This window comes from Barbatula barbatula (assembly GCF_947034865.1).
Source record: "Barbatula barbatula genome assembly, chromosome: 16".
Lineage (NCBI taxonomy): Eukaryota > Metazoa > Chordata > Actinopteri > Cypriniformes > Nemacheilidae > Barbatula > Barbatula barbatula.
In genome coordinates, this window is record NC_136779.1 from 22438109 (window position 1) to 22464887 (window position 26779).

The 26779-nt window shown below is 40.0% G+C and overlaps 3 protein-coding genes across 23 annotated transcripts in view; all 3 read left to right on the forward strand.

The window, feature by feature from the left end:
- ank3b (ankyrin 3b) overlaps positions 1 to 4946 on the forward strand; it is a 30649-nt gene extending 25703 nt beyond the window's left edge. For 4 of the 21 annotated variants that reach the window (XM_079476328.1, XM_079476336.1, XM_079476333.1 and 1 more), the window contains exons 17-23: positions 133 to 802; positions 891 to 1107; positions 1570 to 1656; positions 2352 to 2435; positions 2521 to 2661; positions 3114 to 3189; positions 3844 to 4946. In XM_079476328.1, the coding sequence (XP_079332454.1) occupies positions 133 to 802; positions 891 to 1107; positions 1570 to 1656; positions 2352 to 2435; positions 2521 to 2661; positions 3114 to 3179 (1265 nt within the window). In that variant the 3' untranslated portion in view covers positions 3180 to 3189; positions 3844 to 4946. Of the gene's footprint in view, positions 1 to 132; positions 803 to 890; positions 1108 to 1569; positions 1657 to 2351; positions 2436 to 2520; positions 2662 to 3113; positions 3190 to 3448; positions 3487 to 3843 lie in introns of all 21 variants that reach the window. The other 17 variants (XM_079476322.1, XM_079476326.1, XM_079476324.1 and 14 more) reach the window with 9 other exon arrangements.
- Positions 4947 to 5384: 438 nt separating this feature from the next.
- On the forward strand, positions 5385 to 12716 carry ccdc6b (coiled-coil domain containing 6b). The gene is made up of 9 exons (XM_079476518.1): positions 5385 to 5693; positions 7342 to 7491; positions 8034 to 8162; positions 8243 to 8346; positions 8435 to 8595; positions 9300 to 9456; positions 9674 to 9774; positions 10143 to 10264; positions 10870 to 12716. The coding sequence occupies exons 1-9, from the start codon at positions 5475 to 5477 to the stop codon at positions 11002 to 11004; spliced, it is 1278 nt and encodes a 425-aa protein (XP_079332644.1). The 5' UTR covers positions 5385 to 5474; the 3' UTR covers positions 11005 to 12716.
- slc16a9b (solute carrier family 16 member 9b) lies at positions 12649 to 21659 on the forward strand. The gene is made up of 6 exons (XM_079476517.1): positions 12649 to 13090; positions 13848 to 14067; positions 15591 to 15734; positions 15991 to 16086; positions 17358 to 18185; positions 20673 to 21659. Exons 2-6 carry the CDS (start codon positions 13863 to 13865, stop codon positions 20855 to 20857), a joined length of 1458 nt encoding a protein of 485 aa, XP_079332643.1. The 5' UTR covers positions 12649 to 13090; positions 13848 to 13862; the 3' UTR covers positions 20858 to 21659.
- The last annotated feature ends 5120 nt before the right edge of the window (positions 21660 to 26779 follow it).

The window sequence follows — 26779 nt, forward strand, 5'->3', positions numbered from 1 at the left end:
TATATTCTGAATTCCACCTTAACAGTGACATCTCCTCCATGACATTTTCAAAGGCCTCTCACGTTGTGTCTGTTTCTGTGGCATTGCGCACAAGTGGTGTTCGCCTCCATCTCCCTGTGTTGTATCACTCAGGTTACCACAGCATTGAGCTGGAGCTTAAAAGTCCCTCAGAGCTGTCCTATGAGCCCCCGACCCCCCTGCGGCAGGATGATTTCTTTAGCGAGGACGGTAGGCCAAACTTCCCCGCTAGTGCCCCTGTTAGGCCCAGTGAACTTTCCCTGCCATCCACTAGCAGCCCAGCATCTGCAGACGCCAAGCCTCCTACTGTAATGGAAGAGGACACATCGATAGGAGGTCGAGGCTCTTTCTGCCAAGAGGATGGGTCTACTGAAGACGACCTTCACGAATCTGCAGCCATCTCGAAACAACGCGACAGTGATGTAACGTCAAAAGAACCAGACGTCTTTCTAAGCAGCCCGGTGACAGAGCAAACCCAACCCGTGCCCACCGTTTGCTCTTCAACCAGCGGAGCTCCAGGAGAGAGCAGCAAGTCTGGATTTGACGAGGAAGATGAAGAATTGACCCAAGAGAAGATCAAGTTTCTCTTGGAGAACATTACGTTGGAGGAAGGCTTAGAGGATGTGGAGATGACTGATGAGAGGCTGCAGGAGATCCTCTCACAGGTGCAGCAGGCAGAAATACATATGTCTTCAATTTCAGGTTTGCAGGGTGAGACGTCTGGTGCAAAGTTGACGGTGACAGCTTCAGGACAAGGCCTGGGAACTGATACACAATTGCAAAGGTAAGAACCGTGGCCTCCGTGAACACCGATATCCAACTGTAGCATGTCAGGTATCAAGTAATGTTCTTTAAACTTTGATACCACACAGCCACGAGCCCTTGTCCTCAACTAATGGAGTGCAAGGTGAGAAGCAAAATGGAGAACATCCGGAGCACCAAGCGCCAGACGCCAGCGAGTTTTCCGGCAAAACAAAGGCCAAAGTGAGGAAAGACTCTGTACGGGAGGAGGTGAGCAACAAGATGCTAGAGGATAGAGGACCGGAATCAAACAACAGAAAGGAGGGCGTTACTGTTTCGGAAGCTCAGGTAGAGTGCTTTTGTAAAAAATAATTGAAAAGCTGAAACCAAAACCCATTTATCACATACTGTACAGTGTACAAATAAGGCTCAGTGTCACAAAGCACTACCTAGTTTAATACGCATTCAATGATATCAGTCATTTTTAAGCTCGTCCTCTTGTCATAACTGCTCGAGTGCAAATGTTTGTTTGCTTCCTCAAACACCTTTTGAATCAGGCTGTTTACCATATACACGTTCTTGTAATCGAACTATTGTAAGTTATCCGGTGTCCAAATTCAGCTTCATGTGCTGAATCACACCACTGGGAACCAGCGAGTAGATTTACACTCAAGGTTTTCCAAAAGCAATTTCTTTTGCAATACAAAACAAAGACATATCTCAGGCTGCAGGGTCGGCATGAATTCTGGGGAGAATTATAACTTGAGTTAAAGGTGAAGCATGACGGCTCATGTGCTGATGTGACTTTAGCAGGGAGCTTGTAGAGAGAAAGAATCCAGTTCAGAGGAGGAGGAGACCGTCACCACCAGAGTGTATCGACGGAGAGTGATTCTGAAGGTACCGAGAGTGGTGCTGGTGCAGATGGTTTGCGTTCATCCGTGTGCTGTGTGCTTTAGCAGAGTCTGTGTGCTTAGAGGACATGAAGTGACACTTTCATCTTACAAGTCAACTGTATGAATCGTTTCCTTATACTGCTGTGCATTTTTATTTGTTTTGACATCTTTTATTTACTAAATAATGACGTTGGTGCACAAACGTTGGGGGACGGTATGTGTCCAGCAACCAGTTTTACTACATAGTACTGCAGCATATAAGGCAGATCTTGTCCTTCATTTAATATCCATTAAAATACAGAAATGTATTTCGAGTTATGCATTACCCGAGGTGATCTGTGTACATATATATATACAGTATTTGAGGTCTCCGCGACAACTTGCTGGCTTACGCCTCTGTTTTCACCTGCTGTGTTTGATTGACAGGTTCCTTTATAGACCACTTCGCAAGATCTAAACTCTGGGCTAGAAGTCTTTAGTTTAGTTTTTAAATCTCACACATATAATTAAAACTTGTTCTGTTAGTTGTCTTTTGTTTAACCGTTGTTTAAAAATTTAAACGGGAAGTTCTTCTGGACCAGCGTTGAACAAGTTTTCCGAAGTGGTCTATAGTGAAGTTTTAAAGAATGATTTTGTGTTTAGATTAAATTGTGTGTGTCAACGATCAGAATTAAGCAACGTCTCATCCTGCATCTGTAGGGTGATCAGGCCAAAAACGTTCCAGGTGAGACAGTGACAGAGGAGAAGTACACGGATGACGATGGAAACATAGTCACCAGAAAAGTAACCAGAGTGACCGTTCCCTCCACTATATCACCTGTACACGGATATGAAGCAGTTCCACGACACTTAACCCCCCTTCTCTTAGGTCATCCGCAAGGTTGTGCGTCGCACAGCTGCTGTGGAGGAGAAGGGAAGGAGAAAGCGTGGGAAACGCTCGCGGCAGGCCAGTAGGGCCGGGCAGGGGGAGGAAGAGGGGGGCCCCGGGCCCTGCAGAGAGCCCACTGAGGTTGGCCTCGTGTGCTGTGATGATGCTCGTGTTAGTGTGAACCTCCATGTTCTGAAGTTTTCAGTATAACACATCTAACTGGAATCTCTTGCTGTGGGTTTGAAGTGACGTCATTAATGGAAAACGTTTCTAATAGGACTGCACGGTTATGACGGAAACTTAAATAAACTGGAATCACAATTATTAAGTAAGAAGTTGTGACAATAAACGCAGATGTAATCCTGTAATGTTAGAGCTGACACATCACCAAAGTCAGAATGACATTTATTTGTTGATTACTTGTGTAGCCCCAAAGACCTCTCGTGACACACGAACGTGGAGTTTTGTTTCAGCATCTGTCTTGCGTGATGGAACGGGAGTGATATTAATAATCACATGGACACCTGACGTGTTTCATGGCGACTCTGTTAAAGTCATTTCTGCTTTGATTCTAATTCTCTTTTTCATTACAGGCCGGTGAAGGGGGGAATGGCAAAAAGAAGGACGGAAGACAAAAAGAGAAAAAGAGTCAATCGTAACAGCTTTCTGGTAAGCACCTAAAACAAAACTGCTCAAAGTGGAAGCTATATACTGATACCAACACATGTAGTGGTATCTGGCCCGACACTAAGCTCATGTACTCGTACTCATAAAAATGCAGCGATACCAAAGACCGATACCTCATGTGACGTAACTAAGATTTGTAGTGAAATTTGCATTGAAAGTTTGTAAAAAGCAAATAATTTTTTTTCAAAATGTGTTTACGTTGGAGATGTTTGTAATTACGAAGCTATTCCATTTCTATTAGTTTCATCGTGTTGTGAAGAGGTACAGACATCGGTATCGGTGAGTACCAGGAAAAATATATCGGTACTCGTACTCGGTCTTTATAAAGTGGTATCGGTGCACCCCTAGTGGTAAACCATGGAATGAGACTGTGTAAAGGTTCATTCAAACCAAGAACAATAAGGATAAATAAAAATGTAATTCAACTATAAAAACTGTAAAGATACAGAGGATCGATGTTGATGAGATCACTTTCAGAGATGATAACCAATAAAACATAATAATCATAGCAATAGCCGAAGTAATTAAGTATTATTGAAATATTGTTTATCATTTAAACGATTCAACTTTTTATTGTTTAAATTATTCGCCACAAACATTCTAGAGCATTACATGATGTGTTTTGCTCTGTTTCAGATGTGAAATTGTTTCAAAATCATTTTCCTGGGTGGAAGATCACTGGAAACTCGCAGGAGGTCGGAGGAGGAAGATGGTGTGTCTACAGCTTCACAAAAATAAAGGGATTTCAGCCAGAGGACTTTTGATTTCGCATGAGCATGATTAACTTGTTTCTGTCAGTAACGCGGGGCGGCTGACGGTCACCGAGTGTCGAGAGGACATTGATGGTGCAACATTTCCATCGATCGGAAGTGTCAGGAATAAAACACCTCTGTGACCGAAGACCACAGCCACAAATCCCCATGGATGATTGACAGAAACGGAGGGGCACGTTCCAATCACTTCTACACTCGCCTTAATTTTCTTTTGTTTGTTTTGGCCCCACATTGTCGGGGTGTATGATGCTGTTTGGTAAAGGTTGCGATGTACATAAATTACACTGTATAAATTCTAATTTGGCTCACAATATTGTCAATGCACTGGCAAGTGTGTGCGAATGTGATTCTACCGATTCTGATTCCAGTTTTAAGGGAACGCTTGAGTGTAACACACTTGTATGATTATTAGCAGGACAAATGTTTGTAAATGAAAAAAGCCAGCTTGATTTTAACAACAGACTTTCTTTTAAACCTGGTACAGAACCTGGAGGGCCTGTGGATCTTTTCAAAGATTTCTTCAGAGTACTAATATTTTCGTGCATGTGATTCACTTTATTATGATTGATTATTTTTGCATACCACACAAGAGAAAAGGAGAGAATGTTCTGGATGTGTCCCCTCACAGCCTTGCTCACTATAGTTTTTTTTTGTAAGATGACAAGATCACTTCATGGTTCGGCTTCACTACCGGTTGGTCTCTTTACTTACAGATTCACCAGTGATCATGGGTTTCGGCTGTAAGGTCCTTCTATCATTTGTAATCATTTCAGCAGTGTATTATTACTTTTCAAGGCTGCTGTGGTTTGGGTAAACTTTATTTTAGGTTTGTGCAACATTGACTGCGAATCACCCTCGAGCATTCATGAATGACAGATCTGGTAACAAACATATGTATGGAAATAAACATACACTGGATGATCAAAATAATTATTTAAGCTTATAATAAACTGTGTTCAAACCCTTGATGCATTTTGCGTTTTGTTTAATATCTTTGAAACTTCTGGTAAGTAAATCTTAAAGACTTTATATTGAAAGGGTTTTTTTCATGTTTTAAATGTTAAGTTTAGCATTAGATGGTTCCACTCAAATGAGTTGTATAGGCCTGTGTCGTTTTTATGTCAGGGGCTCATTGAGTAGTTTTAAAAATGTGAATCATATTTAGATCAACCAAGCGAAGAGAAAACACAGGTCTGCCGTATTTGTGTGACTCAGTAAGAGATGATTGATTTATTACATTAACCAAACGGTATGTGATATAATAATGCACAAGATACACAGATGTATCTTGTTTAACATTTGCGTTATTGTCTGTTGACTAACTAATTAATACATTTGAATAAATCATTATAATGATCAGTAATCACCTGATGAATATTTAACTAGCTCCGCCCATCTCAGGAAGAACCGTTTTGAAGGAACCGAGTCGCTAGAATGACTCGGATCAGTTAAGGTCGCTGCAGACAGTCGCTCGGTTCGTCGTCATCTTCAGTGATGGCGGACAGCGCGAGTGAAAGCGACACGGACGGAGGCGCCCCTCACTGCGCCTCCTCTGTCCTCATCTCTCCCTTCCGTCTGGAGGAGCTGAAGAACCGCCTGGCATCCTTACAGCAGGAGAATAAAGTGTTGAAGATCGAGCTGGAGACATTTAAACTGAAGTGCAAATCCCTGCAAGAGGAGAACATCGATCTGCGTAGAGCCAGCGTCACTATGGTGAGTCATTTTGCGGAGCTGCGCATCCTGATCGACGATTGACGTCAACGTACCACGGGAGGACCGTAAAGATGCGCTTTCGAACAGCTCTCGCGGCACTTTGACGTCGCATCGCGGCCCGTTTGCGCAGCGACGCGTTAAGTCGAGCACGTTCTTTAAACTCTTACAATATGTCTTCTCTTAAGTTTTGTGAATGTTTATGAATATTCAAGGCAATAATAGCCATAACTTATTTATGTCCCCGCGCATTTCAATCAGTTACCGTTGAGAGTATTTAAAATGACGTGACGAGGTTCATTTAGCTTACAAGCTAATGTGCTAACGTCAGTGATGATCTCGCACTGGCCGTTATTTGTATATTATTTATCATACTACACGTGCCCGTTTTAGTGTCTTTTAAGTGAATGTGTTAAAGCCTCGGTTATGTTTTGAATGTAATAAACTGTCAACGTAATAATAAAGATAATAATAGCACAAGCTAGTCATTTATAGCTAACTTTGTTTTAACTCTTTGCCTGGAGTTATTAACGGTTTTTGTGTAGAAGAACGGTGATAGTATAATAATATAATGTAATATAAGCATAATGTTATAACTGTGTTAGGAGATGAAGCAATTGACTGAAACCACATTAAAGTCACCAGGCACTTGTTTGAATCCATAACATGCATTCGAGCAATATTTAATTTATTCATGATCTCAATGGTATTTTGTCCTGTTTGCATTAAATATTAATAAAATAATGATGCGGTGTGACTTGTCACAACAATGTTGACAACAGGTGTTATTTCATGAACATCAGACATTTGTGTTTTGTTACTGGTGTGTTTGCGCTTTCAGTTCCCCGCATGGCGCACACATGGGTTGGGTTCAGTATCATTTAAAGGGACAGTTCACCCAAAAATGACATTTCTGTCATCATTTACTCACACTTACTGTTCCAAGCCTGTATTTAATGTCTTTGTTTGATTGAACACAAATAAATATATTTCGAAGAACGTTAGCAATTGACATTTCTGAGGCATAAGAGAAATAATAATTGTATATTTTTTTCTGTTGAACCCAAGAAACATTTTGAAGACATTAGGATGACATGCATTTCATAAATCTGTTGCTAACATTCTTCCAAATATATTTCTTTGTGTTCAACAGAACATTTATACAAGTTTGGAACAGCGTGAGGTTGTATAATTCATGACAGAAGTTCAACCCAAAATTTGAATGTCTCTTTAAAATCACATTGTATAATGTTATTGTTCTTTTGTTATTACTCTGAAATGCCTTCATTTAAATGATTCTTTCTTCATGCCGTTGTCTATTTCAGACGGTTGTGCAAACAGTCTATGGCCTAGTTTATCTCCTGCCGCTGTAAAATCCTCAATGCTCTAGGCTTGAATGTGTTTAGTCATTTACACTTACATCCAGAAACAAACAACACGTTTTATTTCTTCCCGTCTGCAGTAGTTAATGTTGACTTTCTGAACTCAACACTGGGTTGTGAAACGTGTGTCAGAAAGGGGTTTGCTTCATTCATCATCAGTCAGATTGTGTAATTGATGGATTTATTTTGCCCTTAGATGTGTTTTAAGGAAATTGTCTTTGAGAGTGTTTATGTTTGTGTAATCTTGCGCTTGCTGCTTTTTTTTGTAGCAAGCGAGAGCAGAACAGGAGGAAGAGTTCATCAGTAATACTCTGTTCAAGAAGATCCAGGCCCTGCAGAAAGAGAAGGAAACGTTAGCAGTCAACTATGAGAAAGAAGAGGAGTTCCTCACCAATGAACTCTCAAGAAAACTCATGCAGGTGAGTGCTGGATGTCTTCAGCATGAGACACAGACAAGGACGGGCCACGAATCACTGATGACTCTCTGATGTGTAGAAGGTGGTCAAGGTCTGTTCTATCAGTGACCTTGACTGAGAAAAGCGGTTTCTCAAACCACTCTTTTCACGCCAGAACCGAAACAACATTGAAAATGAAAAAAACTTTTCTAATATAAAACCCATTGTGTCAGGTGTACTTTTTATTGTGGAACTAAAGCACGTGCGCACACATTGCCAAGAAAACACAGACATCAGTTTGATTCATGTCCAGAATCTTTTAGCGCTGAGACCGCCGCTCCATCTATCAGTTTCAATCCACCGTTTATAAACATCCATCACCCAAATGCAGCAAACAAACTTGGTTTTTGACAAGTTGACCATGTTAAGCATGAGAAGACAACACATTTAACATTGTAAAGTCAGAATGCACGAGACCGTTGCTCCACCCCTTAAATCCACAATGAATGTATCATGATGACTTTTAACTAAAATACGCTGATGGTTTCATTCTGTTTGATTCTCAGTTGCAACACGAGAAAGCCGAACTGGAGCAGCACCTGGAACAAGAGCAGGAGTTTCAGGTGAACAAACTGATGAAGAAGATCAAGAAACTGGAGAACGACACCATCTCCAAACAGCTGACGCTGGAACAGGTGAACTACCTCAAAAGTGGTTTCAGCACATTTCATCCATGCAGTTCTTTACATATCTGTGAACGTTTGTGTTCTTTCAGCTCAGACGTGAGAAGATCGACCTGGAGAACACTTTAGAGCAGGAGCAGGAGGCTCTGGTGAATCGACTGTGGAAGCGCATGGACAAACTGGAGGCAGAGAAAAGGCCAGTGCTTGTCTGTGCTCGCTCAACGCATTGGACCTCGAGCTCATGTGTAGCGTTAAATCTAAAAGACGATTCTCTCCACCTGCAGGGTTCTTCAGGAGAAGCTCGACCAGCCCGTCTCAGCCCCCCCGTCTCCCAGGGACATCGCCATGGAGATCGACTCACCGGAGAACATGATGCGGCACACCCGATTCCTCAAGAGCGAGGTGGAGCGTCTGAAGAAGAGCCTGCGCTCAGCAGAACTTCAGCGTAAGATCTCGTTTCTCGCCTTTAATGTTTCAAATCAACCTGAAATCCAATTTGACTCTTTAATAAATCGTTATTTGCTCACCCGTGTCATTCAAACCCTGACAGGTTTATTATGAGAGTGCCTTTTCTAAAGCTTCAAAGGATGCAAAAGCAGCACATGAATGAGATTTCTGGAAATATTCGTTTTTAATATAGTCTTGACTTTTTTTGGATGTGAATGGCAATGGACGTTTATTGTTTTGTGTGTTCAATATTAAAATGCAATTAAGCAGCCTCGTATGCAATAGTATAACAGTACAGATATTTTATCTTCATTATATATTTTTTGTGAGTCAGCCGTCCTGTGTTGTAATCTTGTAAACTATATTTGAAGTTGGATTGTGTTTCTCTTTGTGGCCACTAGATGACATTGTTTACATCAACAACACAAACCCAGCAGTCCAAGAGTCATGATGATGTCACTGACTGTGAATAACACCTGTAATATAATGAAGACATGTTCAGGTCACTCTGGATCTCCTGTGACTTTAATCATATCTTGGGAATATCAGTGTAGATTGCTGTAATGTAAAGCTCTAGTGTTACTGTAACAGATAATGAAACTTCATTTAATTCATTTAGCTCAATTCAACAGTGTCCTGTCTTGTTTTGGTCACATGTTTTCTGTCATGCTGACATCACGTGTGTTGTGTGTGTGTGTACAGACACAGAGAATAGGGCTCAGTATATAGAAGAGGACCGTCACATGCGAGAGGAGAACATCCGTCTGCAGAGGAAACTCCAGCGAGAGGTGGAGCGTAGAGAAGCTCTGTGTCGACATCTCTCTGAGAGCGAGTCCAGTCTAGAGATGGATGATGAGAGGTACCACAGCCTGCCATCATTCACAACACAGTCTGTATTTTGATACGGAGAAATACATTTTTTCAAAATGTTAAATGTTTGGCTTTGTTCCTCAACACTAGTGTGAGCTAGTGTGAGAAATTTCTTCTAGTCCTATACTAAAGGCTGAAATAAAATACAAAATGGTTGAGGATTGTGTTTTGTGGGACGCTCTTAACCTATGGCTGTTGTTCTGCAGGTACTTTAATGAGATGTCCGCTCAGGGTCTGCGTCCTCGTACCGTCTCCAGTCCCATTCCCTACAGCCAGTCCCCGAGCTCCAGCAGACCCATCTCACCAGGTACACCTGCCTTCCTCATCTTCACCTGACTTCAAGCGTGTGGACATTACATGATCACTAGGAGTGCACACCTGTGTGAGCAAAACTGTTCCAACCTGCGTTTCGACTGCCATTTTATTTTTTCAAGCTTGATCCTACTCAACCAATCACCTTCCTGTCATGTTGTTATGGAAACGACAGGTCTCGTTACTTGCTTGTCATTGGTTAGCTGTGAAAAAGGTGCTCGACGTAGTTTAACTTAGTTTTAGTTTAACGCTCTGATCTGCACGTTTTACCTGTGATGTCAGCAGAGCATTTGGACAAGGATGACTGTAAATAAATAAACAGAACAGGCTGTAACATCAGTTAACGTCTGGTGTGTTTTACAGGATTGTCACATGCGGGTCAAACAGTGGGCTTCACCCCTCCGTCCACGCTGACCCGAGCAGGCATGTCTTATTACAACACACCTGGCCTGCACGTCCATGTGGGAACCTCGCACGGTACCGTGGTGAGTTACCCAGCACTCCCTCACAAACAGCCCCTCTCTCGATTCCCAGTGAACACGAAATGTCTTCCAAGGGTGTAAATGCAAATGATTTCAAACAGCCTGAAGTCTTCACAGCTGTGCCCTTCACACGATAAGCAAATATTAAACAGTGACACCACACAAGATAAAGCTGAATCTGAGCGCTTCAGAATTCTTCACATTCTCAGGCCATCGTGTTTTTGTTCGTTTATTACACATGTGATCAGGTTTGCAGCAGTACTGACATTTTTAGGGCTGTCAAGATGATCAAATAATCGTCTCATTGCGCTTGTTCGACCTCATCATTAGCCATTAATATTTTACAGATCTCACTAAACAAATTAAATGTGTTTATCATTTTTGACTCATTATTACAACTGACGCAGCTGCTATCAGACAATACTTGTGAGCTCAGAGTAAACTGATATCGATAGAAATGAACGATTTATTCAAACGCGTCATAAGAATTTCATTTTAAGTTGAATGTGAACATATCATGTATGGCAGGCTCATTTCAGTGTGAAGAAACATCCCATTTGTGACATGACCTTTTTAGATGGTATTTGTGTCCTTTCTGACCTCCACAGAGACCTTCCCCGAGAAGGAGCAACAGCCCGGACAAATTCAAGCGCCCCACGCCCCCACCTTCCCCCAACACACAGACTGTTGTGCAGCCGCAGCTTCATCGTCCTCCACAACCCACAGCATCATCACAGCCATAGAACACTCACCCGGACACTTGTACATGTGTTTTGTTTGGATGCATCTGACACGGCGCTGAAGCTCTGAGGAATTGAACATCCGTTTTCAGTTTATCAGTCTGCGCTGATTTTAGCAAGTCCATATTGCATTCACATCTGTTTGAATCGAAATAGTTTGGTTATGCAAGGACAAAAGATGTAATTGTGGAAAAGATAGACCGAATTGTGGGCTTATTTGTTTTTAATTTTAGAAGTGTCTGCTAGAGTGGACCTGTCGGACATTACAGAATAAACAGATGGGCTTTAAACGAAACAGAAACCGAGGGCCACTTTAGGGTTAGAAAAATAAAAAATGTACTATGTGTTTGATAGTAACCTGTTAAACTCGATTAAGGCTCATAAATGTCTATTTAGAAAGCAATCAGAAATGCTCTGCATAATGTTTTTGCTTTGCTTTTCTTTATTAAGTTTTATGGCTTTTAGCCATTGTAATGTGAGGAAAAATTGTTAAGATAGGCTCCAGTTTCATAATAGATTAAAGTAATGAAATGTATATTTAACCATTATTTCTATTTTGTGAGGTTGTCTCTTCTGAGGTTTTCTGTGACTGCAGCAGATCTTCAATCCTCCTTTTGTATGAGCAGATTTCTATTGTTTCTTCATCCAAATGAAACTTGTTCTTGTTCAACGCATCTGCTAGCACTGTAAAAATATTTTTACTCCAAACATAAGACAGAATCTCATTTGTGCATGAAGGTGTGTAAATACACTTTTTGTACACTTTGAAAAATGTTGAAGACAGTCGGTGTGCTTCTTTTTTACCTTTTGAAAGCGTTCCCACCATTAATGTGTGCATTTATAGTTTCATTTGTCATCAGATGTTTTAGGGTTCGCTCTTAACTTGCCAAATAAATGAGTCCGTACAGCTAAACATGCCGAACACAAGAAAGCACTTACTGTAGATTATAAAAAGAACAATTTATTGCAGAATTCGTTGAGATCAAAGTAAACCCATTATGCATTTTCTGGTGCTAAGCAGTTTGGTTGATTTGTGTTCGTTTGTTATGGTGGATGCTGTATATGTACACAGATACTGATGAAGATCATCATCTTCAGCAGCAGCTCTCTATACTGCACACTGTTTGTAGGCTTTTGTTTTCTTGACTGTGTACTTCTAAAAGCAAGGAAAATATGAAATGTAATGCTGTAATTTATCTTTTCATCATGACATGTTTTGTTGTGCTGTTTAGAGCGTAATTGTTTTTTTTAAGACTGCTGGCAGGTAATTGTAATGTTTGGTCGTCAGCAGACGGACACCTGTGAGCCTTCATTCTCTGTGCTTTGACCTGTGAGTTTTATTCCCACATCACACTCTTAATGCCTTAATATTCACTTCAGTCTTTCTGTGATGTGTTTGTCTGTACGTTTAATTGCCGTCATGTTTCAGCCTCCCTGTGGTTTCAGTTTCATCTGAATGTTTACACACAAATGAGATTTGAGGTTTTGGCTTTCGGAGATCTGGAATTGAGTCAGTGTGATTTTTTTTGTACTAGTTTCTGTCCATATTCATGATCATAATGCAGTGTTAAAATTTTGCTAACTGTGTCTTACTGAAAAAATAAAAACCATTTTAACTCCGTCTACGTAGGACAGTTTTATTGGGGTGGTGATGATGCACGATAACACGTGGAACATCCTCTGTGTTTTGTCTGCCTTTGTCTTGTGGTTCATACACTGTCCACTGATCACAACATGACACATACGTGTTGTGTGTAGAGTGACGTGGCGATGGTCGCATGAATGATGCTTTGCTGCGTTTATCTCTTTGAATGATGGAGGAAGATGAAGCATCGAAATATGAAGCTGCAGGACCAGCGAGAACAGCTTCAAACCGGTTTAAACGCCCGACAACAAAAGCCGGATCTCTCATGCGGCCAGACCTGAGCCTTCAGTGATGAAGAACACATCGGGATGTTTCATTTCATTCATATAAACAACACGGAAATCTCTTGTTTACACGCGACGATGTGACATTTAACATCAAAACGCAGCTGCGTCCAACACATTAAGGGGAATTTAGTGCGGAAAACACATTTCCCGCTCGAAGGTAAGACATAGAAATAATAGGATGACATTCAATAATTCACGAGTGTCACGGTGCATACTGGAGATTTCACATCTTAACGTTAAGTTGCATCGTTCTTGAATCAGATGTAAACACGGGCGTTTGTTTGTGTTTTACATGGTGATCAGATTATTAGGCATTAAAGATACTTACGGCAGAACAAACAGTCGCTTTTTCAATTTGTGTGAAATTAAAAGCCTAATCTCATAATGTGCTCAAAATAAAACAGATTTCGCGTAAGAGTGCGCGCGCGCGACTGGCAGTGCGCTCCTGTGCCGCGCGTCAGCTCCGTATAGCGCGTTCAATATATACACGATAACGGCTTTAGTTACAAACACAGTTATGAGACTAAATGTCTTTATTTAGAGTGTTTTGGGTTTGATTAAAACAATTCCTATTATAATCCTTCAGTCCAGTAGAAGTTCTGGTGCTGTATGTGTGTAAATGCCGTTTGGGTACACTGGGTGCATTGTGTTGTGCCAAACTTTACAAGAGTTGTGGTTCGATAACTATAAGGGACTTACATTAGTAATGCAACATGTTTTCAAAACCACAACGCAGAAACACCTGGAGAGGTTGTTTGTTCTAATAATGCATGTTACAATGGCCCACCCAAACACAATAAACGCAGTTCCACAGGTTTTACATGACTGCTTTCATGTATGTGTCATTTGCTCACCCACATTTTGCTCTTAGGTTTGAAACGCAATGCTTATGAAACTTGTTTTTCTCATCACAGAAAGCCAGTGTAAATATGAGCCCTCCGAACACAAGGGAGGCTCCGGACGGAGGATGGGGTTGGGCCATTGTGGCGGCCTCCTTCATGAGTCAGCTCCTAGCGTACGGCTCACCTCAGTCTGTGGGGGTGCTGTACCCCGAGTGGCTGAACACCTTCCACGACAGCAAGGGCATGACGGCGTGGGTCGGATCTCTGGTGTCCGGTGTCGGACTCATTGCTAGTACGTTCATGTCATTGACGTGTTCTGCTCCAGTTTAAGTCAAGTCAACATCATTTTTATGCCGTTTTTTTTACAATTTTCAGTGTTAAAAAGCAGCTGTACAAGAAACATATTGACTTTAAGCAAAACATTAAAGTTATACAAGAAAAAACAAAAAAAGGTGAAAACACAGAAGACAGACAAAACACTCCTGGAACTCAATATGCTCACGCACAAATGCGCACACAGACGGACGCGCAGACACACGCACACCAACAGACACACGCACAGATTCTCACATGAGAATCACACATTTAAGATAAAGGAGATTGAATTACAGGTGAAATATTCAACAGACTATAAATTCCTATATGAAATATTAATTAAGTAAAACTTTAAAATTCTAAAGCTGACCCCCCCCCTGGTCAGGTAAACAGTGCAAAACAATATGCAAACGGTGGCGAGGAACCCAAAACTCCATTGGAGGAGAGAAATAAAAGCTCTGGAGAACCCAGGCCCAACCAGGGGATTCCAATTCCCCTCTGGTAAAAGCTGCAGCCTCTGCTAAAGCTGGACAGCGCTTGCACAACAAGGCTAAATAAAACTAAATTAACGTAGTAAAACGGTTAATTAAAGATTTAACACAATTATCATTAATAATTTAATAGCAGTTCAAATTTTGTTTTGAAGACATGTCAAGTCGCCGGGTCCTTCATTATCCAGCTCTATCATCTCAGCTCTTGTCCAGTCTGGTAACCTTGGAACAATGAGACAAGACTGGCTGAGAGTAGAGTACTGTTCTGCACTCTTGATGCAACAAACACATCAGTTGTTATTGGAAGTGTCCCTGGTTCCGGTTGATCTAACTAGTGCAGCCTAGACCCTCAGAGGATTTATATTATGATAGTGTAGTGTATGCAAGATTAAAAAGATGCGTCTTTAGTCTGGAATTAAACTGACAGAGTGTGTCTGCCTCCTGGACAGTGCAGGGAAGACTGTTCCAAAGTTTAGGCGCTAGATAGGAAAAGGATCTGCCGCCTGCACTTGATTTTGATATTTTATTACCAACTGACCGAACGCCTGAGAGCGTAGTGCACGTGATGGACTATAATACAAGAGAAGTTCACTCAAGTAGTGAGGAGCTAAACCATGCAGGGTCTTATAGGCAATAAGCAAGATAAAGTTAATGCAGCATCGCATTGTCGCTTTATGATATCTCCTTGAGGTAGCATCTATATAATGCGAAGATCAGAGCCCCTAAGACTGAGCCCTGTGGTACACAGTACCAGACTTGCGATTTGTGTGACACCACATTGTTTAATGCTTCAAATTGAAAACGGTCAGATAAATAAGATTTAAACCATTTCAATAATGACACATTGTTGACGTTTTCACTTCATGTTCCACTTCTGTTTTACTATTTTATATCGTCAAGATCTTTGGTCTTTAGATGGTAAAAGTTATCTATAGAGCCATACATGCAAAACTGTTTTTAAGGGCATCATGAAGCATGTTGTTTCCATAATGCTTTTGTTTTTGCACAGGTCCCATCTGCAGTGCTTCTGTTGTGAATTTTGGGGCGAGACCTGTGACCATCTTCAGTGGGGTGATGGTCTCTGGAGGGCTCATGCTTAGTGCTTTTGCACCCAATGTTCAGTTTCTCATATTCTCCTATGGAATAGTTGTTGGTGAGTATCACCTGCTTTGGACATTTCCTGTTTGATGAGTGTAGATGAAGAGTTTTTTTGCCAGCAAATAGGACATACACAAAACTGACTGAAGGATTTTCTCTCAAGTTTTACAAATATACCAAAATAGTAGATTTGTATTTTTATGTATGAAGTTATTGTCAGATTAATTGTCGAAGTTTGTTGTATCGGTTTATTAACTTGAGTCAAATTGAATTAATCTGTCTGAACGTTTTCACACTTATATAACACACAGGACTGGGATGTGGACTTGTTTATGCTGCTACCGTAACCATCACATGCCAGTATTTCGACAAGAGACGTGGTCTTGCTCTTGGAATTGTTACAACAGGTAAACATTTCAATAATAGTTTGTTTCAAAGTAAAAACACATGACACTACCAGAGTACATTTGCTGAGTATATAAAAATGTACAAACCTTTGTGGCAAAACCTATTGAATGCTTATGTCTACCCTGGTTTTACTCTCCACTCTGTCTCTATGTATTTTATCAAATCTTAAAATTGTGGCTTGCATATCTGTAGGCACATCGATAGGTTTCTAATGGGTCTGCCATATGGCTCATTTCCACTGCATAGTACTGCACGTTACTTCGCGGTACATCTCACTTTTGGGGGGTTTTACCAAAATGTGACGTGTTTACAGACAGATCCCTGATTAGGGAGAGAGAATCATTACCAGCGTCATTGGATTTGCAACACTTGAATACACATTTTAATGTGTAATATTGGCATTTCGTTATGGGCTTTATGGCGGTAATGGATTGAGACCCTTCACTCAATGCTAAATTAGCTTACCCTTGTGCCGTAGAGCAAATTAAATGATCGTTGTCTGCTCTTTGCTGTAAAATTTCTCAAACTCTGGTATTTTTAAAAGTATTTTTTAGGGCTGGGCGATATATTGTAAGATTCTTATGCTCGGTTTCTTCAATGAATTATGGTAAATAACGCAATATCAGAATATGGGACACAAAAGAAGAATGACACAGTTTCCAGGAAATTACAATGGTGATATTGCATCGCTGTTCTTCAAACCTATTCAGGTATTGTCATGATAATAAAGTAGATTTATAATGATGATGTTTGACGAGTGTTGCTTTTTCAAATGCACGTTATAAACGACTCAATCTCGTGATTTTAGACCACAGAGTACTTCCTACTGATCAAAAAGTCGCAGTTCACGGAAGAGCTGTACATAAAAATGAGAATCGATCTCAGAATCGATTTAGACATGTGTAATTAGTGTGATCGGGATATATATCACCCAGCCCTAGTATTTTGTTTTGCTGTCATCCGCCATTGATATGCTCCATCCATATGTGTCTTGTTCACAATGATGCTACGGCAGTAGAGGCGGCGCAACCATGACGATAAGTTTATAATCCCCACCCACTTTGAACCGCTATGAAACTGCTGTGGAAAAGCAAACTGCTTTTCCGAGTCGTACTTAACCTGACGGTACCATGCAGTGGAAACGCGGCACTATGTTATTCTACATATGGCTTATTCTACATATGTCCAAGTTCAATGACTTTACCATGATTACAAGAAAGCTATAAAACCATCAGAGATCACAAGCGTTGCATTGCTTCAATGTTCTCAGGTACAAGCATCGGAGGCTTCCTGTATGCCACTGCTCAGAATGAGTTCAATGTGCTCTTTGGACTCGACGGATGCCTTCTGCTGATCGGCTGTTTTGCACTAAACATCATTGCCTGTGCTGGACTCATGAGACCTCTGCACCCTCCGGCTTATTACCTCAAACAGAGAAAAGCGTTGACCGAGATGGTCGAAGAAAAGGTTCTGGAAAAGGCCCCTGTCACTGGGGATCGAGCCGTAAAGAACCGGTCCGTCACCAAAGCTCTCGTCACAGAGGAGAGGAAAGACACAAAGAGCTCGGTGAGCTGCGAAGCGCTGGTACGGCTCATAAAAAGCAAACAGAAGAGGTATTCTGAATACTTGCGTTCGGCAGGAGAGCTGCTCCAGAACAGGGTCTTCTCGGCCATGTGCGTGTCTTTGTTTGCGTGTTGTCTCGGGACGTATCCACCTCTCCTCTTCCTGGAGGATTTAGCTCAGACAGAGGGTCTGATCGATGGCATCAGCACCATTCCTCTGGTCTCCATCGTTTCCATCGCCGCCGGGGTGGGAAAGCTGCTTCTAGGCGTCGTCATGGACATTCGGTGGATGAACAGCATCTTCCTGTACGCCTTCACCCTGGTGGGCACCGGGTTGGTCCTCATTATTATTCCCTTCACCAAGAACTACGCTGGGCTGCAGGTCATCTCGGCCTTGCTGGGCTTTTTTTCTGGGAACTGGTCCGTCATCCCCTACATGACCACTAAGGTCGTAGGAATGGATCGTCTGACTGAGGCCTATGGGATTTTGATGTTCTTCGGTGGATTAAGTATTATGCTCGGACCGCCCATCGCAGGTAACGTTTTTTTAAATCTGATGATACCTCTCACACTGTTAAATGAAAACTGTTAAAACACTTTTAAATGAATCTAGAACTTTGTCCCTCTATCGTCATCTCTGTTTGAAACAGAAACGTGTAAAGTCTTTAAGTCAAATAACGTCAAACTAACATTTCCACATCGTTCCCCAAATTAGAAATCATTATGGATTCAAACTAAATACTAATAATACTTAGAGTAAAAAGACTTTGGTACTTGCTCAATTAACTTTTTTTTTTTAAGTTAGGGATTGCAGCTTTAAATAATATACAGCTAAAACTGTACAAAATATTTTTTTACTTAAACTGCCAACATTGCAGAAGATATTAATTTGGCCTTTAAATCTGAATTCACTGAGTACAACAAATTCAAAAGTCATCTCCCAAAAATAGTTTCCCTTTTATGTACTGTAGAACGTTTTCATCTGATTAAAAAGTCAAAGTTAATTTAAATAGCACTATTTATACAGGAGCAGCTACCAAAAGTGCTGTACAAGCCTCTGAAACTTTATATAAATGATAAGACACAGAAACAAGAAAGAAGTTAATACATACAAACAATTTAAGGCATAAAATTATAAATTGAAAGGAGATTGAGGAAAAAACATGATTAGAGAGTATAAAAGCCACAAATTAAAAGTTGTTAACAGTCAGAAGAAATTTAAAATCATCTGTAAAACGTACCGGTAACCAATCAATTGAAGCTAAGATGGGGTTTATATGTCATATTTCCTAAAATTTGAACCCATTGAGAGCATATAAAGTGAGAATACTGTAGGGACCAAAATGGAACCCGGAGGAACCCCAAAAGGAAGGTCAGCATCAGAGGGTTTAAATGAGACAAACTTTACTGAAAATCTCTAGTCTTTTAGATAGCAAGCAATGTGATAGAGCGAAACCAATTTAAAGTTATTCCTTTGAGCTCCACCACATGCAGTTTCCGAGCCTGGAAATTAGTATATCACAGTCAACCATGTCAAAGGCAGAGCTGAGATCCAACAATGTTAGGATAACATTATCTGGGATGTTCCCAGATAAATGTGGTTCATGATCTTTAATAAAGCAGACTCTACTGTGATAAGGCTCTAAAACCAGACTTCACATGAATGGGTTGGTGTTTGAATAGGATTGGTTTGTAAATTCAAGTCAAACAACATTTTCTACATTTTTTGAGAGAAATGTCAGGTTGGAAAGAGGTCTGTTAAAGTTGAGTTTGGGTGTCTAGAACATTCTGTCCTTTTAGATCAGGCCTAGTCAACTGGCGCCTCAACATTTCAAATAGGCGGAGAGACTTTTAAGAACGGTCCTGAGAAAAAACATTTTAGAAAGTCCAATACGCTGCTACATTCAATATGAAAGTTTGATCAGTGTCCAAGAAACATTTACAACGTTATAATCGCCAATCCCAGGCAGTTGGTTTGCGCACGCAATAGGTTGCATTCCAAAACGCGTCTTTTGCCCTAGAAAGTAACTGCAGGAAGGGTGATACACCACATGAACTGTTGTCTCAGATTAGGGAAACACTGTCTTCATTATGTATGATTTAAACCACTGTACTTATAAAAACAGCTGTTCATTTCAATCCAGAATTTGCACTTCAAAGGATCTGCCCTTCTAAGTTCATGGGGCCCATGAATGCGACTGTTATTCATCTGAAGATGCGATGATAGCCATATCTATGATATTAGCAGTTTCTTGCACAGACCAATTGATTCTCTTTATAAGGCGCAAGTTTAATGTCAAGGGGCAGGGATAACCTTTGTGCTGCTATAAGCGTTATGACTTTTATTAATTTGACTTTCATTAATTCAACTATCTTCATAAATATATTTTTGAAAAAACAATGCCACCCACATCTTGGGTGTACTGGAGGTTGCGTAAGTTAAATTAACAGCAATAAAACTTTGGGGTAAACCAGCGCATTAAGGAATATAAAATACAATTAAAAAGACCATATCACTTTTAATTAAATATCATGAAAAGGCACACATACTGGATAAATAACAATAAATCATACATAAATAATACAAAATGACGAAATGATGATATGGTAAAAAACTGACCCGCATCCTATTTATACTTTTGGAATCTGGCACTCAAAGAAAAGTAGTTGAAGAGCCATTTTAACACTTCACCTTGTGTTTAACACAAAAGTTATCAATGTGGTTTCCTCACTTTTTCATTCCATTTCTGAAAGTTGCTGCCCTAAAAAAGTATTTTTATTTGTTCAGACTCGTACAGTTAGTCTTCCGAAGCTATGTGTGAGGAACAGACTGTTATCCACTTTTTCTATTCAACTGATCTTTGAAAAGATTTCAAAAGAAAAATGAGTTATTGTCCATTGTTTCTCTGATGAAAACACGTGTACTGTAACATGACTTCAGAAGAATTATGTTAGCTCAGCTTATGCATTTTTCATTTTCATTGCTTAAGTTATTTGAATGAACTGTTTGGTTTCTGGTTCAGGCTGGATCTATGACTGGATGCACTCGTACGACTTGGCGTTCTTCTGCAGCGGAGGCTTTGTGTTGCTAGGTGGAGCGGTTCTTTTCATCTCTGCTTTGTCTTGCTGGAACAAGAAGCATAATGAAAGCGTAACGACAGAGGAAGAAAACACAACTGAGTGTGACTCAGTGGCTACTGTTGCCTGAGCTTTAACTCAAGCTTTAACAACTGTACATGTGACTCTGAATACAGCAAATCAAACACAGACTGACTGTTTTTAGAGACTCTCATCATCCATGCAAAATGACTCAGTCTTTTATGATCACGTGTTGGGAGACATAAGACAAGATATCCGGTATTGAAATGGTGTTTTTACACACTTAAACAAGTTTACTGGTTGGCTGTATTGCAATACACTAAACAGAGTAAATGTTTTATTGCCAAATTATTCCACAGCTGTCCTGAAACACATGTGACAGTATCGGGAGAGAATATGAAAATACCTTGTGTGTTGTGTTGTTGATTTATTTATTTGATTGTGTCTATGCTGTAGCTCACACAGCCGCTGAAGATCGGTTCTTCTGTTCTCTTTTTGCCTTTTCACTGCTTGATACAAAAACAACAATATGTTTTTATAAATATGCTGCCATGTGGTTGTTTTTAAAGCCGTTTAGATGTGTTGTTTAGTATTTTTGTATGCTTTTGTAACCACTCTTTTTTATACACCTTATATATGATTGTGTATAGTTGTATTTGTACTGCTTGCTGATTGTTTTTGCTTTTTTCAACTTGACATTGTTACTCCGAAAGATCAGACATGTTGGGAAGGAGACAGTGTAGAGGTACAATCGTTTACTTGAAACTGTAATAGTTGCTACGACTGCTTGTATTTTGAAAATGCACCTTTACATGCAGTGAAATCTTACACATGTCAACTTAGTTTTTTGTTTCTTATGTTATTGTTGCCTGTCCGGTTTTATCTGCTTTTCTATTAAAGGATGTATGATCAAAATATAGTTTGTGTTTATACAGAATGCAAACAAAGCAAGGCCTCCTCACAACAGCTGTGAATCAACTGTTCATAGGATTATATGTGGTGTCCACGTGATGTCTATGGATACAGTTACCATGGTGAGTGGAATCAGAGATGCGTTGATGGGGACATGAGGATTTGTTTACCTGCAGTTTTCTGTGAAGTTTGGCTAGGAACACATTTCATCTCACCTGTCTTTTCTTTCAGTCTTTACTCATAGATGAATTTATCTGTCTTTTTGCTCTAAATGGACTGTTCATACTGCACACAACACAACCAGTGCTCGAATTGAAGGGGGTCAGGGGGATACGGGACCACCAATAAGTCATTAGGGACCCCGATAAGAAGTAAAAATATGGTAAACTTTGTGAATTCATTGTTCACAATAATTTATATTAACTTTGTTTATGGAAAAGTTGTCATGGCTCTTTAAATTTTAAATGCCCCATGTGTAAAGGACATTATTGACATGACTGCTTGATTGGCGTCGCTCCAGCGATGTTTTATGTAAATAAAATAGAAAAAGACCAAAAAATACATTGGGAATAAATTGCAATGGAATGACTATTCCCATAACATTCTAGAGCGCTGTGTGAAGTTCATAAAATCGCACCTTTTCTTAAACTGCATCCAATTCCAACATGTGTTTTTTTATCTATTTAATTTGTTTGATTGACGTCAAGAGTTAAGGCCTTAAGACGGATCAAATATTCCCCCGATCGTTCATCAAACATTCACTTGAGACATAACTCTGTTTGCGAGACACAAATATTCTGATGTGTGCAATTTGGATGTTTCAGTCAGAGTAAGATCATTTTTGTGTCTAAACATGTTTGAATCAAGTCCCACACGTTATTTTCTCTAGTACAGTATATGTTCATTTCTGTTACGCAATAGTCAGACTCGCTCTGCTTGATTTGCAGCTTTTGCAGTAATATGTCATGAATGCATTGACCGATTGCTTTTTTGCTTTCCACGTGAGCAATATGCTATAGCCTATGTAATAAGCAGGATACATACAATGGGATTGGTTGACCTATATACAATTGCTGACCACGTTGTGTAACCTTAAATTACCAAAGAGAAGTAGTCGTTTCTTCAGAAAGCAAGCAATGATTTGTTTAATGTTAGCAAACACTGCGCACATAATAAAATCCTGTAAAATGATCAGTGCTTAATTGGTCTGGTCTGGCTCGTGGCTCAATTCATCAGTGATTGGTTGACAACAGTTAAAATTTACTTGACTTGGAAATCAGTGGGTGGAGCTTATTACACGAAAGACAAAACGCCGTAAATGACGCGCGCTCTGCGCAACCAAAAGAAAAATGCGTTTTTTACCCCTCATATGACAAGACAGCGGCGCTCTTCGGGCGCCTTAATATGGCAAGACGATTGCGTCACAATTATGCCATAGATTAAACGCGTTTATATTCCAACGGCGTTTTAATCAGTATTTGCGCCGCACAATACAGCGTCGCGATTGCAAACGCCGTAAAAACCGCGCGCAAAGCCGTCCATAACGCCGTATTTAATGGCGTTTTAAAGTATTGCAAGCCGATGGGGTCAGAATTACGGCATATATTAAACGCGTTTACATCGGAAAGCCGTTTTTTACGGCGTTTAAAACTACGGCGTCGCGATTCCAAACGCCGTAAAAACCGCGCGAAAAGCCGTCCATAACGCCGTATTTAACAGCGTTTTAAGGCACCCGGAAAGCGCCGCTATTTGCGCCACTGTTTTGCCATATGACGGCGTCAAAAACGCCGTTTTTGTTGCGCAGAGCGTATGGAAAGCCAACAGGGTCAGAAAACGCGTGCTTTTAATCGCCGTATTAATATTGAAACACCGATTTCTTAACGCCGCCAGGCGTTAAATAAATATGGAAAGCCGTTTGGGTCATATTTCGCCATCAACCAGACGCCTGGTGTTCAGATGACGCCTGCTTTTACGGCGTTTAAGACGTACAGACGCCGTAAATTACGGCGTTTAAGACGTACAGACGCCGTAAATTACGGCGTTTAAGACGTACAGACGCCGTAAATTACGGCGTTTTAAATGCAATGCGAAACGCCGTTCATTTCGCCGTTAGAACTTCCATATTACGCCGTAAATTACGGCGCTTCCGTGTAACAAAGACGCCGTAAAAAGCGGCGTTTTTTATAATATTAAAATCAGCCCCGCCTTTTCTACACAGTCCAGCCCCTCCAATGAACACAAAGACATGTGTAGTAGAATGTCGATCTGAATAAGTGTTCCTGTTTTTAACTTTATTGCGAATAATGCTTAGACTTTCATCATGTGATATTTTTCCATTGGGCGCGTTTATCCTCCTTTTCGTTTATCATATGTACACGAGCGGCAGACTTTTGAACGAGCACGTTCGTGACACTTTGTGCGTTTATGTGACTTCGAGCTCATCGGTCTTATCGTCCACGGTGGCGTAGTGGACTGCGTGCGCGGCAGCGAAACTTCATCACTTTTAACGATTGGAGTTCGACTCCGCGGTCCGACCATATTCTTCATTCCTTTTGAATTGTTCTATTGAGTCGTGTTTTTAAATGTTGGAACACTGGCAACTTATTAAATGACAAGAAACGCTTATTACAAGCCAACGGTCTAAGGCCTTTACGCATGCAATAGCTGCGGGCTAAGTCTGCTACTGTGGCTGTTGTCAGTATGTTTTTATTGATTCAAATTATTCCCATCTACGAACCCGTTTGTATTTCCATTTACATATAGACTGCACATGCTGCATGCATTCAGTATAAACCTCTATAAGATTTTGACGATCAAAAATCTTAAAATGGAGGATACTGTTCATATACAGAAACAGTAAGGGAAATACTGACCAAAAAAATATTGTTGCGTTATTATTATATAGCAATTTTTAAAGGAAAATATAGGCCTGTTTTATAACTTACTTATTGGTAAAGACATAACAATCAGCAAAGGTGCAATAACGAAAGTTGCAGGCATCTTAAGCTAAATTGTCAAACAATAAAAGCCAATTAAATAAATTAAAAAATTAATTAATTAAATGAAAAATAATGTAGGTACACACAGTCGCCTAACTGGGCAGAACGTAAAAGGTATGCAACACAAAAGCACTGGATATTTAGGTTATTATATGGTCCATCCACATCGAGCTGAGTTTCTTTATTGAAAAAATACGTGCTTTGACGAGTAAAATAAATCATATCTAAATTCAAGTTTGTTTCTCATTCTCAGTCTGTTGATGCCGGCTGCGGAGAAACGCGCTCTTTGAGGCTCCCTACATAAATACTGCCTTTCTTTAGAAGTTGCTAAGCGATCATGTTTGTTAAATCGTTTTGTATTTTGGGATGGTTATTTTCACGAGGCCGCGTTCACTTATCTTAGTTTTAGTGTGGGACTTATGCATAACTGCATTATGTAAGTGATTTTTATTTATTTTTACGAATAATATATAACTCCCTTAACTCTTATTTGCTTAACCAAATTATTTAGCCTTAATTATGCGTGCGTGTTGTTCTTTTATTATATTTATATAGGCTATTATATCATTTAAAGTAATGCATTAATATAATGAATTTATAAATGATTGCAAAATTAAGATGTGATCTTCCAGAACTGTATACTGTACATTATAAAATAACCCAACAGACTACTCAGATCATTAGAATCAAGTCAGTTAGAGATAACAAAAGTTGACTCAAAACAAGGTTCGTCAGCGATAAGAAACTGAAGCCGCAGGCATCAGATGCTCTTCAATATTAGCTACTTTTACATCCAGATTAAAAACACAATTAGTCGTTCATTTGTCTTCCTTTTCCTTCCGTTGCACATTTGATTTCCTATTTATTGTTATTTTCTATTCTTAAGTATGTGTGATTTAAAAGAATTAACGCTTTTTGAAGATCTCTTTTGCATATCCTTCTTTTTTTGTAATTTCTATATAAATCACCATTAACTGTTTGAAATGTGCTATATAAATAAACTTGCATTGCCTGTATGTAAATCATTAAATGGACGCCAATTGACAACAAGCCTACCCCAATTCTAAATGTACCGCAAACTCTTAATTTGATTGAAAATAGATGCCCTTACGATCTGATGTGAGATGTGCAAAAAGAGGCAAAGTATTCGATGAGCGCTCTTACGCGCCACCCCACTAGAATGAATAAGCAAACAAAGTCGTTTTTCATCGTGACTTCAGTCAACATGGCAGGCTCGATCCCTATAACATTACCAGTTACGCAGCATTTGTTAAAGCGTATTACTCAGTGCCGCCGCTCCCACCAGGCGCATCTGTGCGTAGGGGCACCATAGCCTAATAATTTTTTTTATCTAATGTTATTTCATTAGGATATAGAAAAATCATAATGGAATTATGCTTAGGGCACCAAAATGGCTAGCAGCGGCACCGGTATTTCTTGTACAAAGGAATTGTTAAGCAACTTAAAGTAGGCTATTTAGCATTACAATGACTGATCGCCGTTTCAATGTAATATTTACATTGAAACGGCGCTTCAGAGCCGCAAATACCAGGACAGTCAGGCACAAGAACAGTTTCTTCCCCCAGGCAATCTACCTCATGAACAGTTAAATGTTCCCCACTTATGCAATAAAAATGTGCAATATCCTTATATTTATTGTTACCCCTCCAGTACATCCCTGCATCTACTTAATCCTATCCCATTATAATTTCTAGCACAATTGTTTATACACTTATTTATTTGCCTATTTCTTTTCTGTGTGTTGTTGTCTCTGTGTACTGGAAGGTTATGTCACAAAAACAAATTCCTTGTATGTGCAAGCATACTTGGCAATAAAACTCTTTCTGATTCTGATATTTATATAATTGTTGTTGTTATAAGTGCCCTTAACAGACAATTACAAGACAAGGAAGTTTTGCTTTTTATACTTCGTTGTCGCAGCACCCCACCATCATACACGAGCTTGAGGTTTAGAAGTTAACTTAGTTTTTTACCTTTCACGCCAAGAACAATCAAAATGTGAATTTGTCAGCATCATTACTCCAGTCTTCAGTTTCACATGATCCTTCAGAAATTATTTTAATATAGCAGTTATTAATAATGGCTCATATTATCAATTT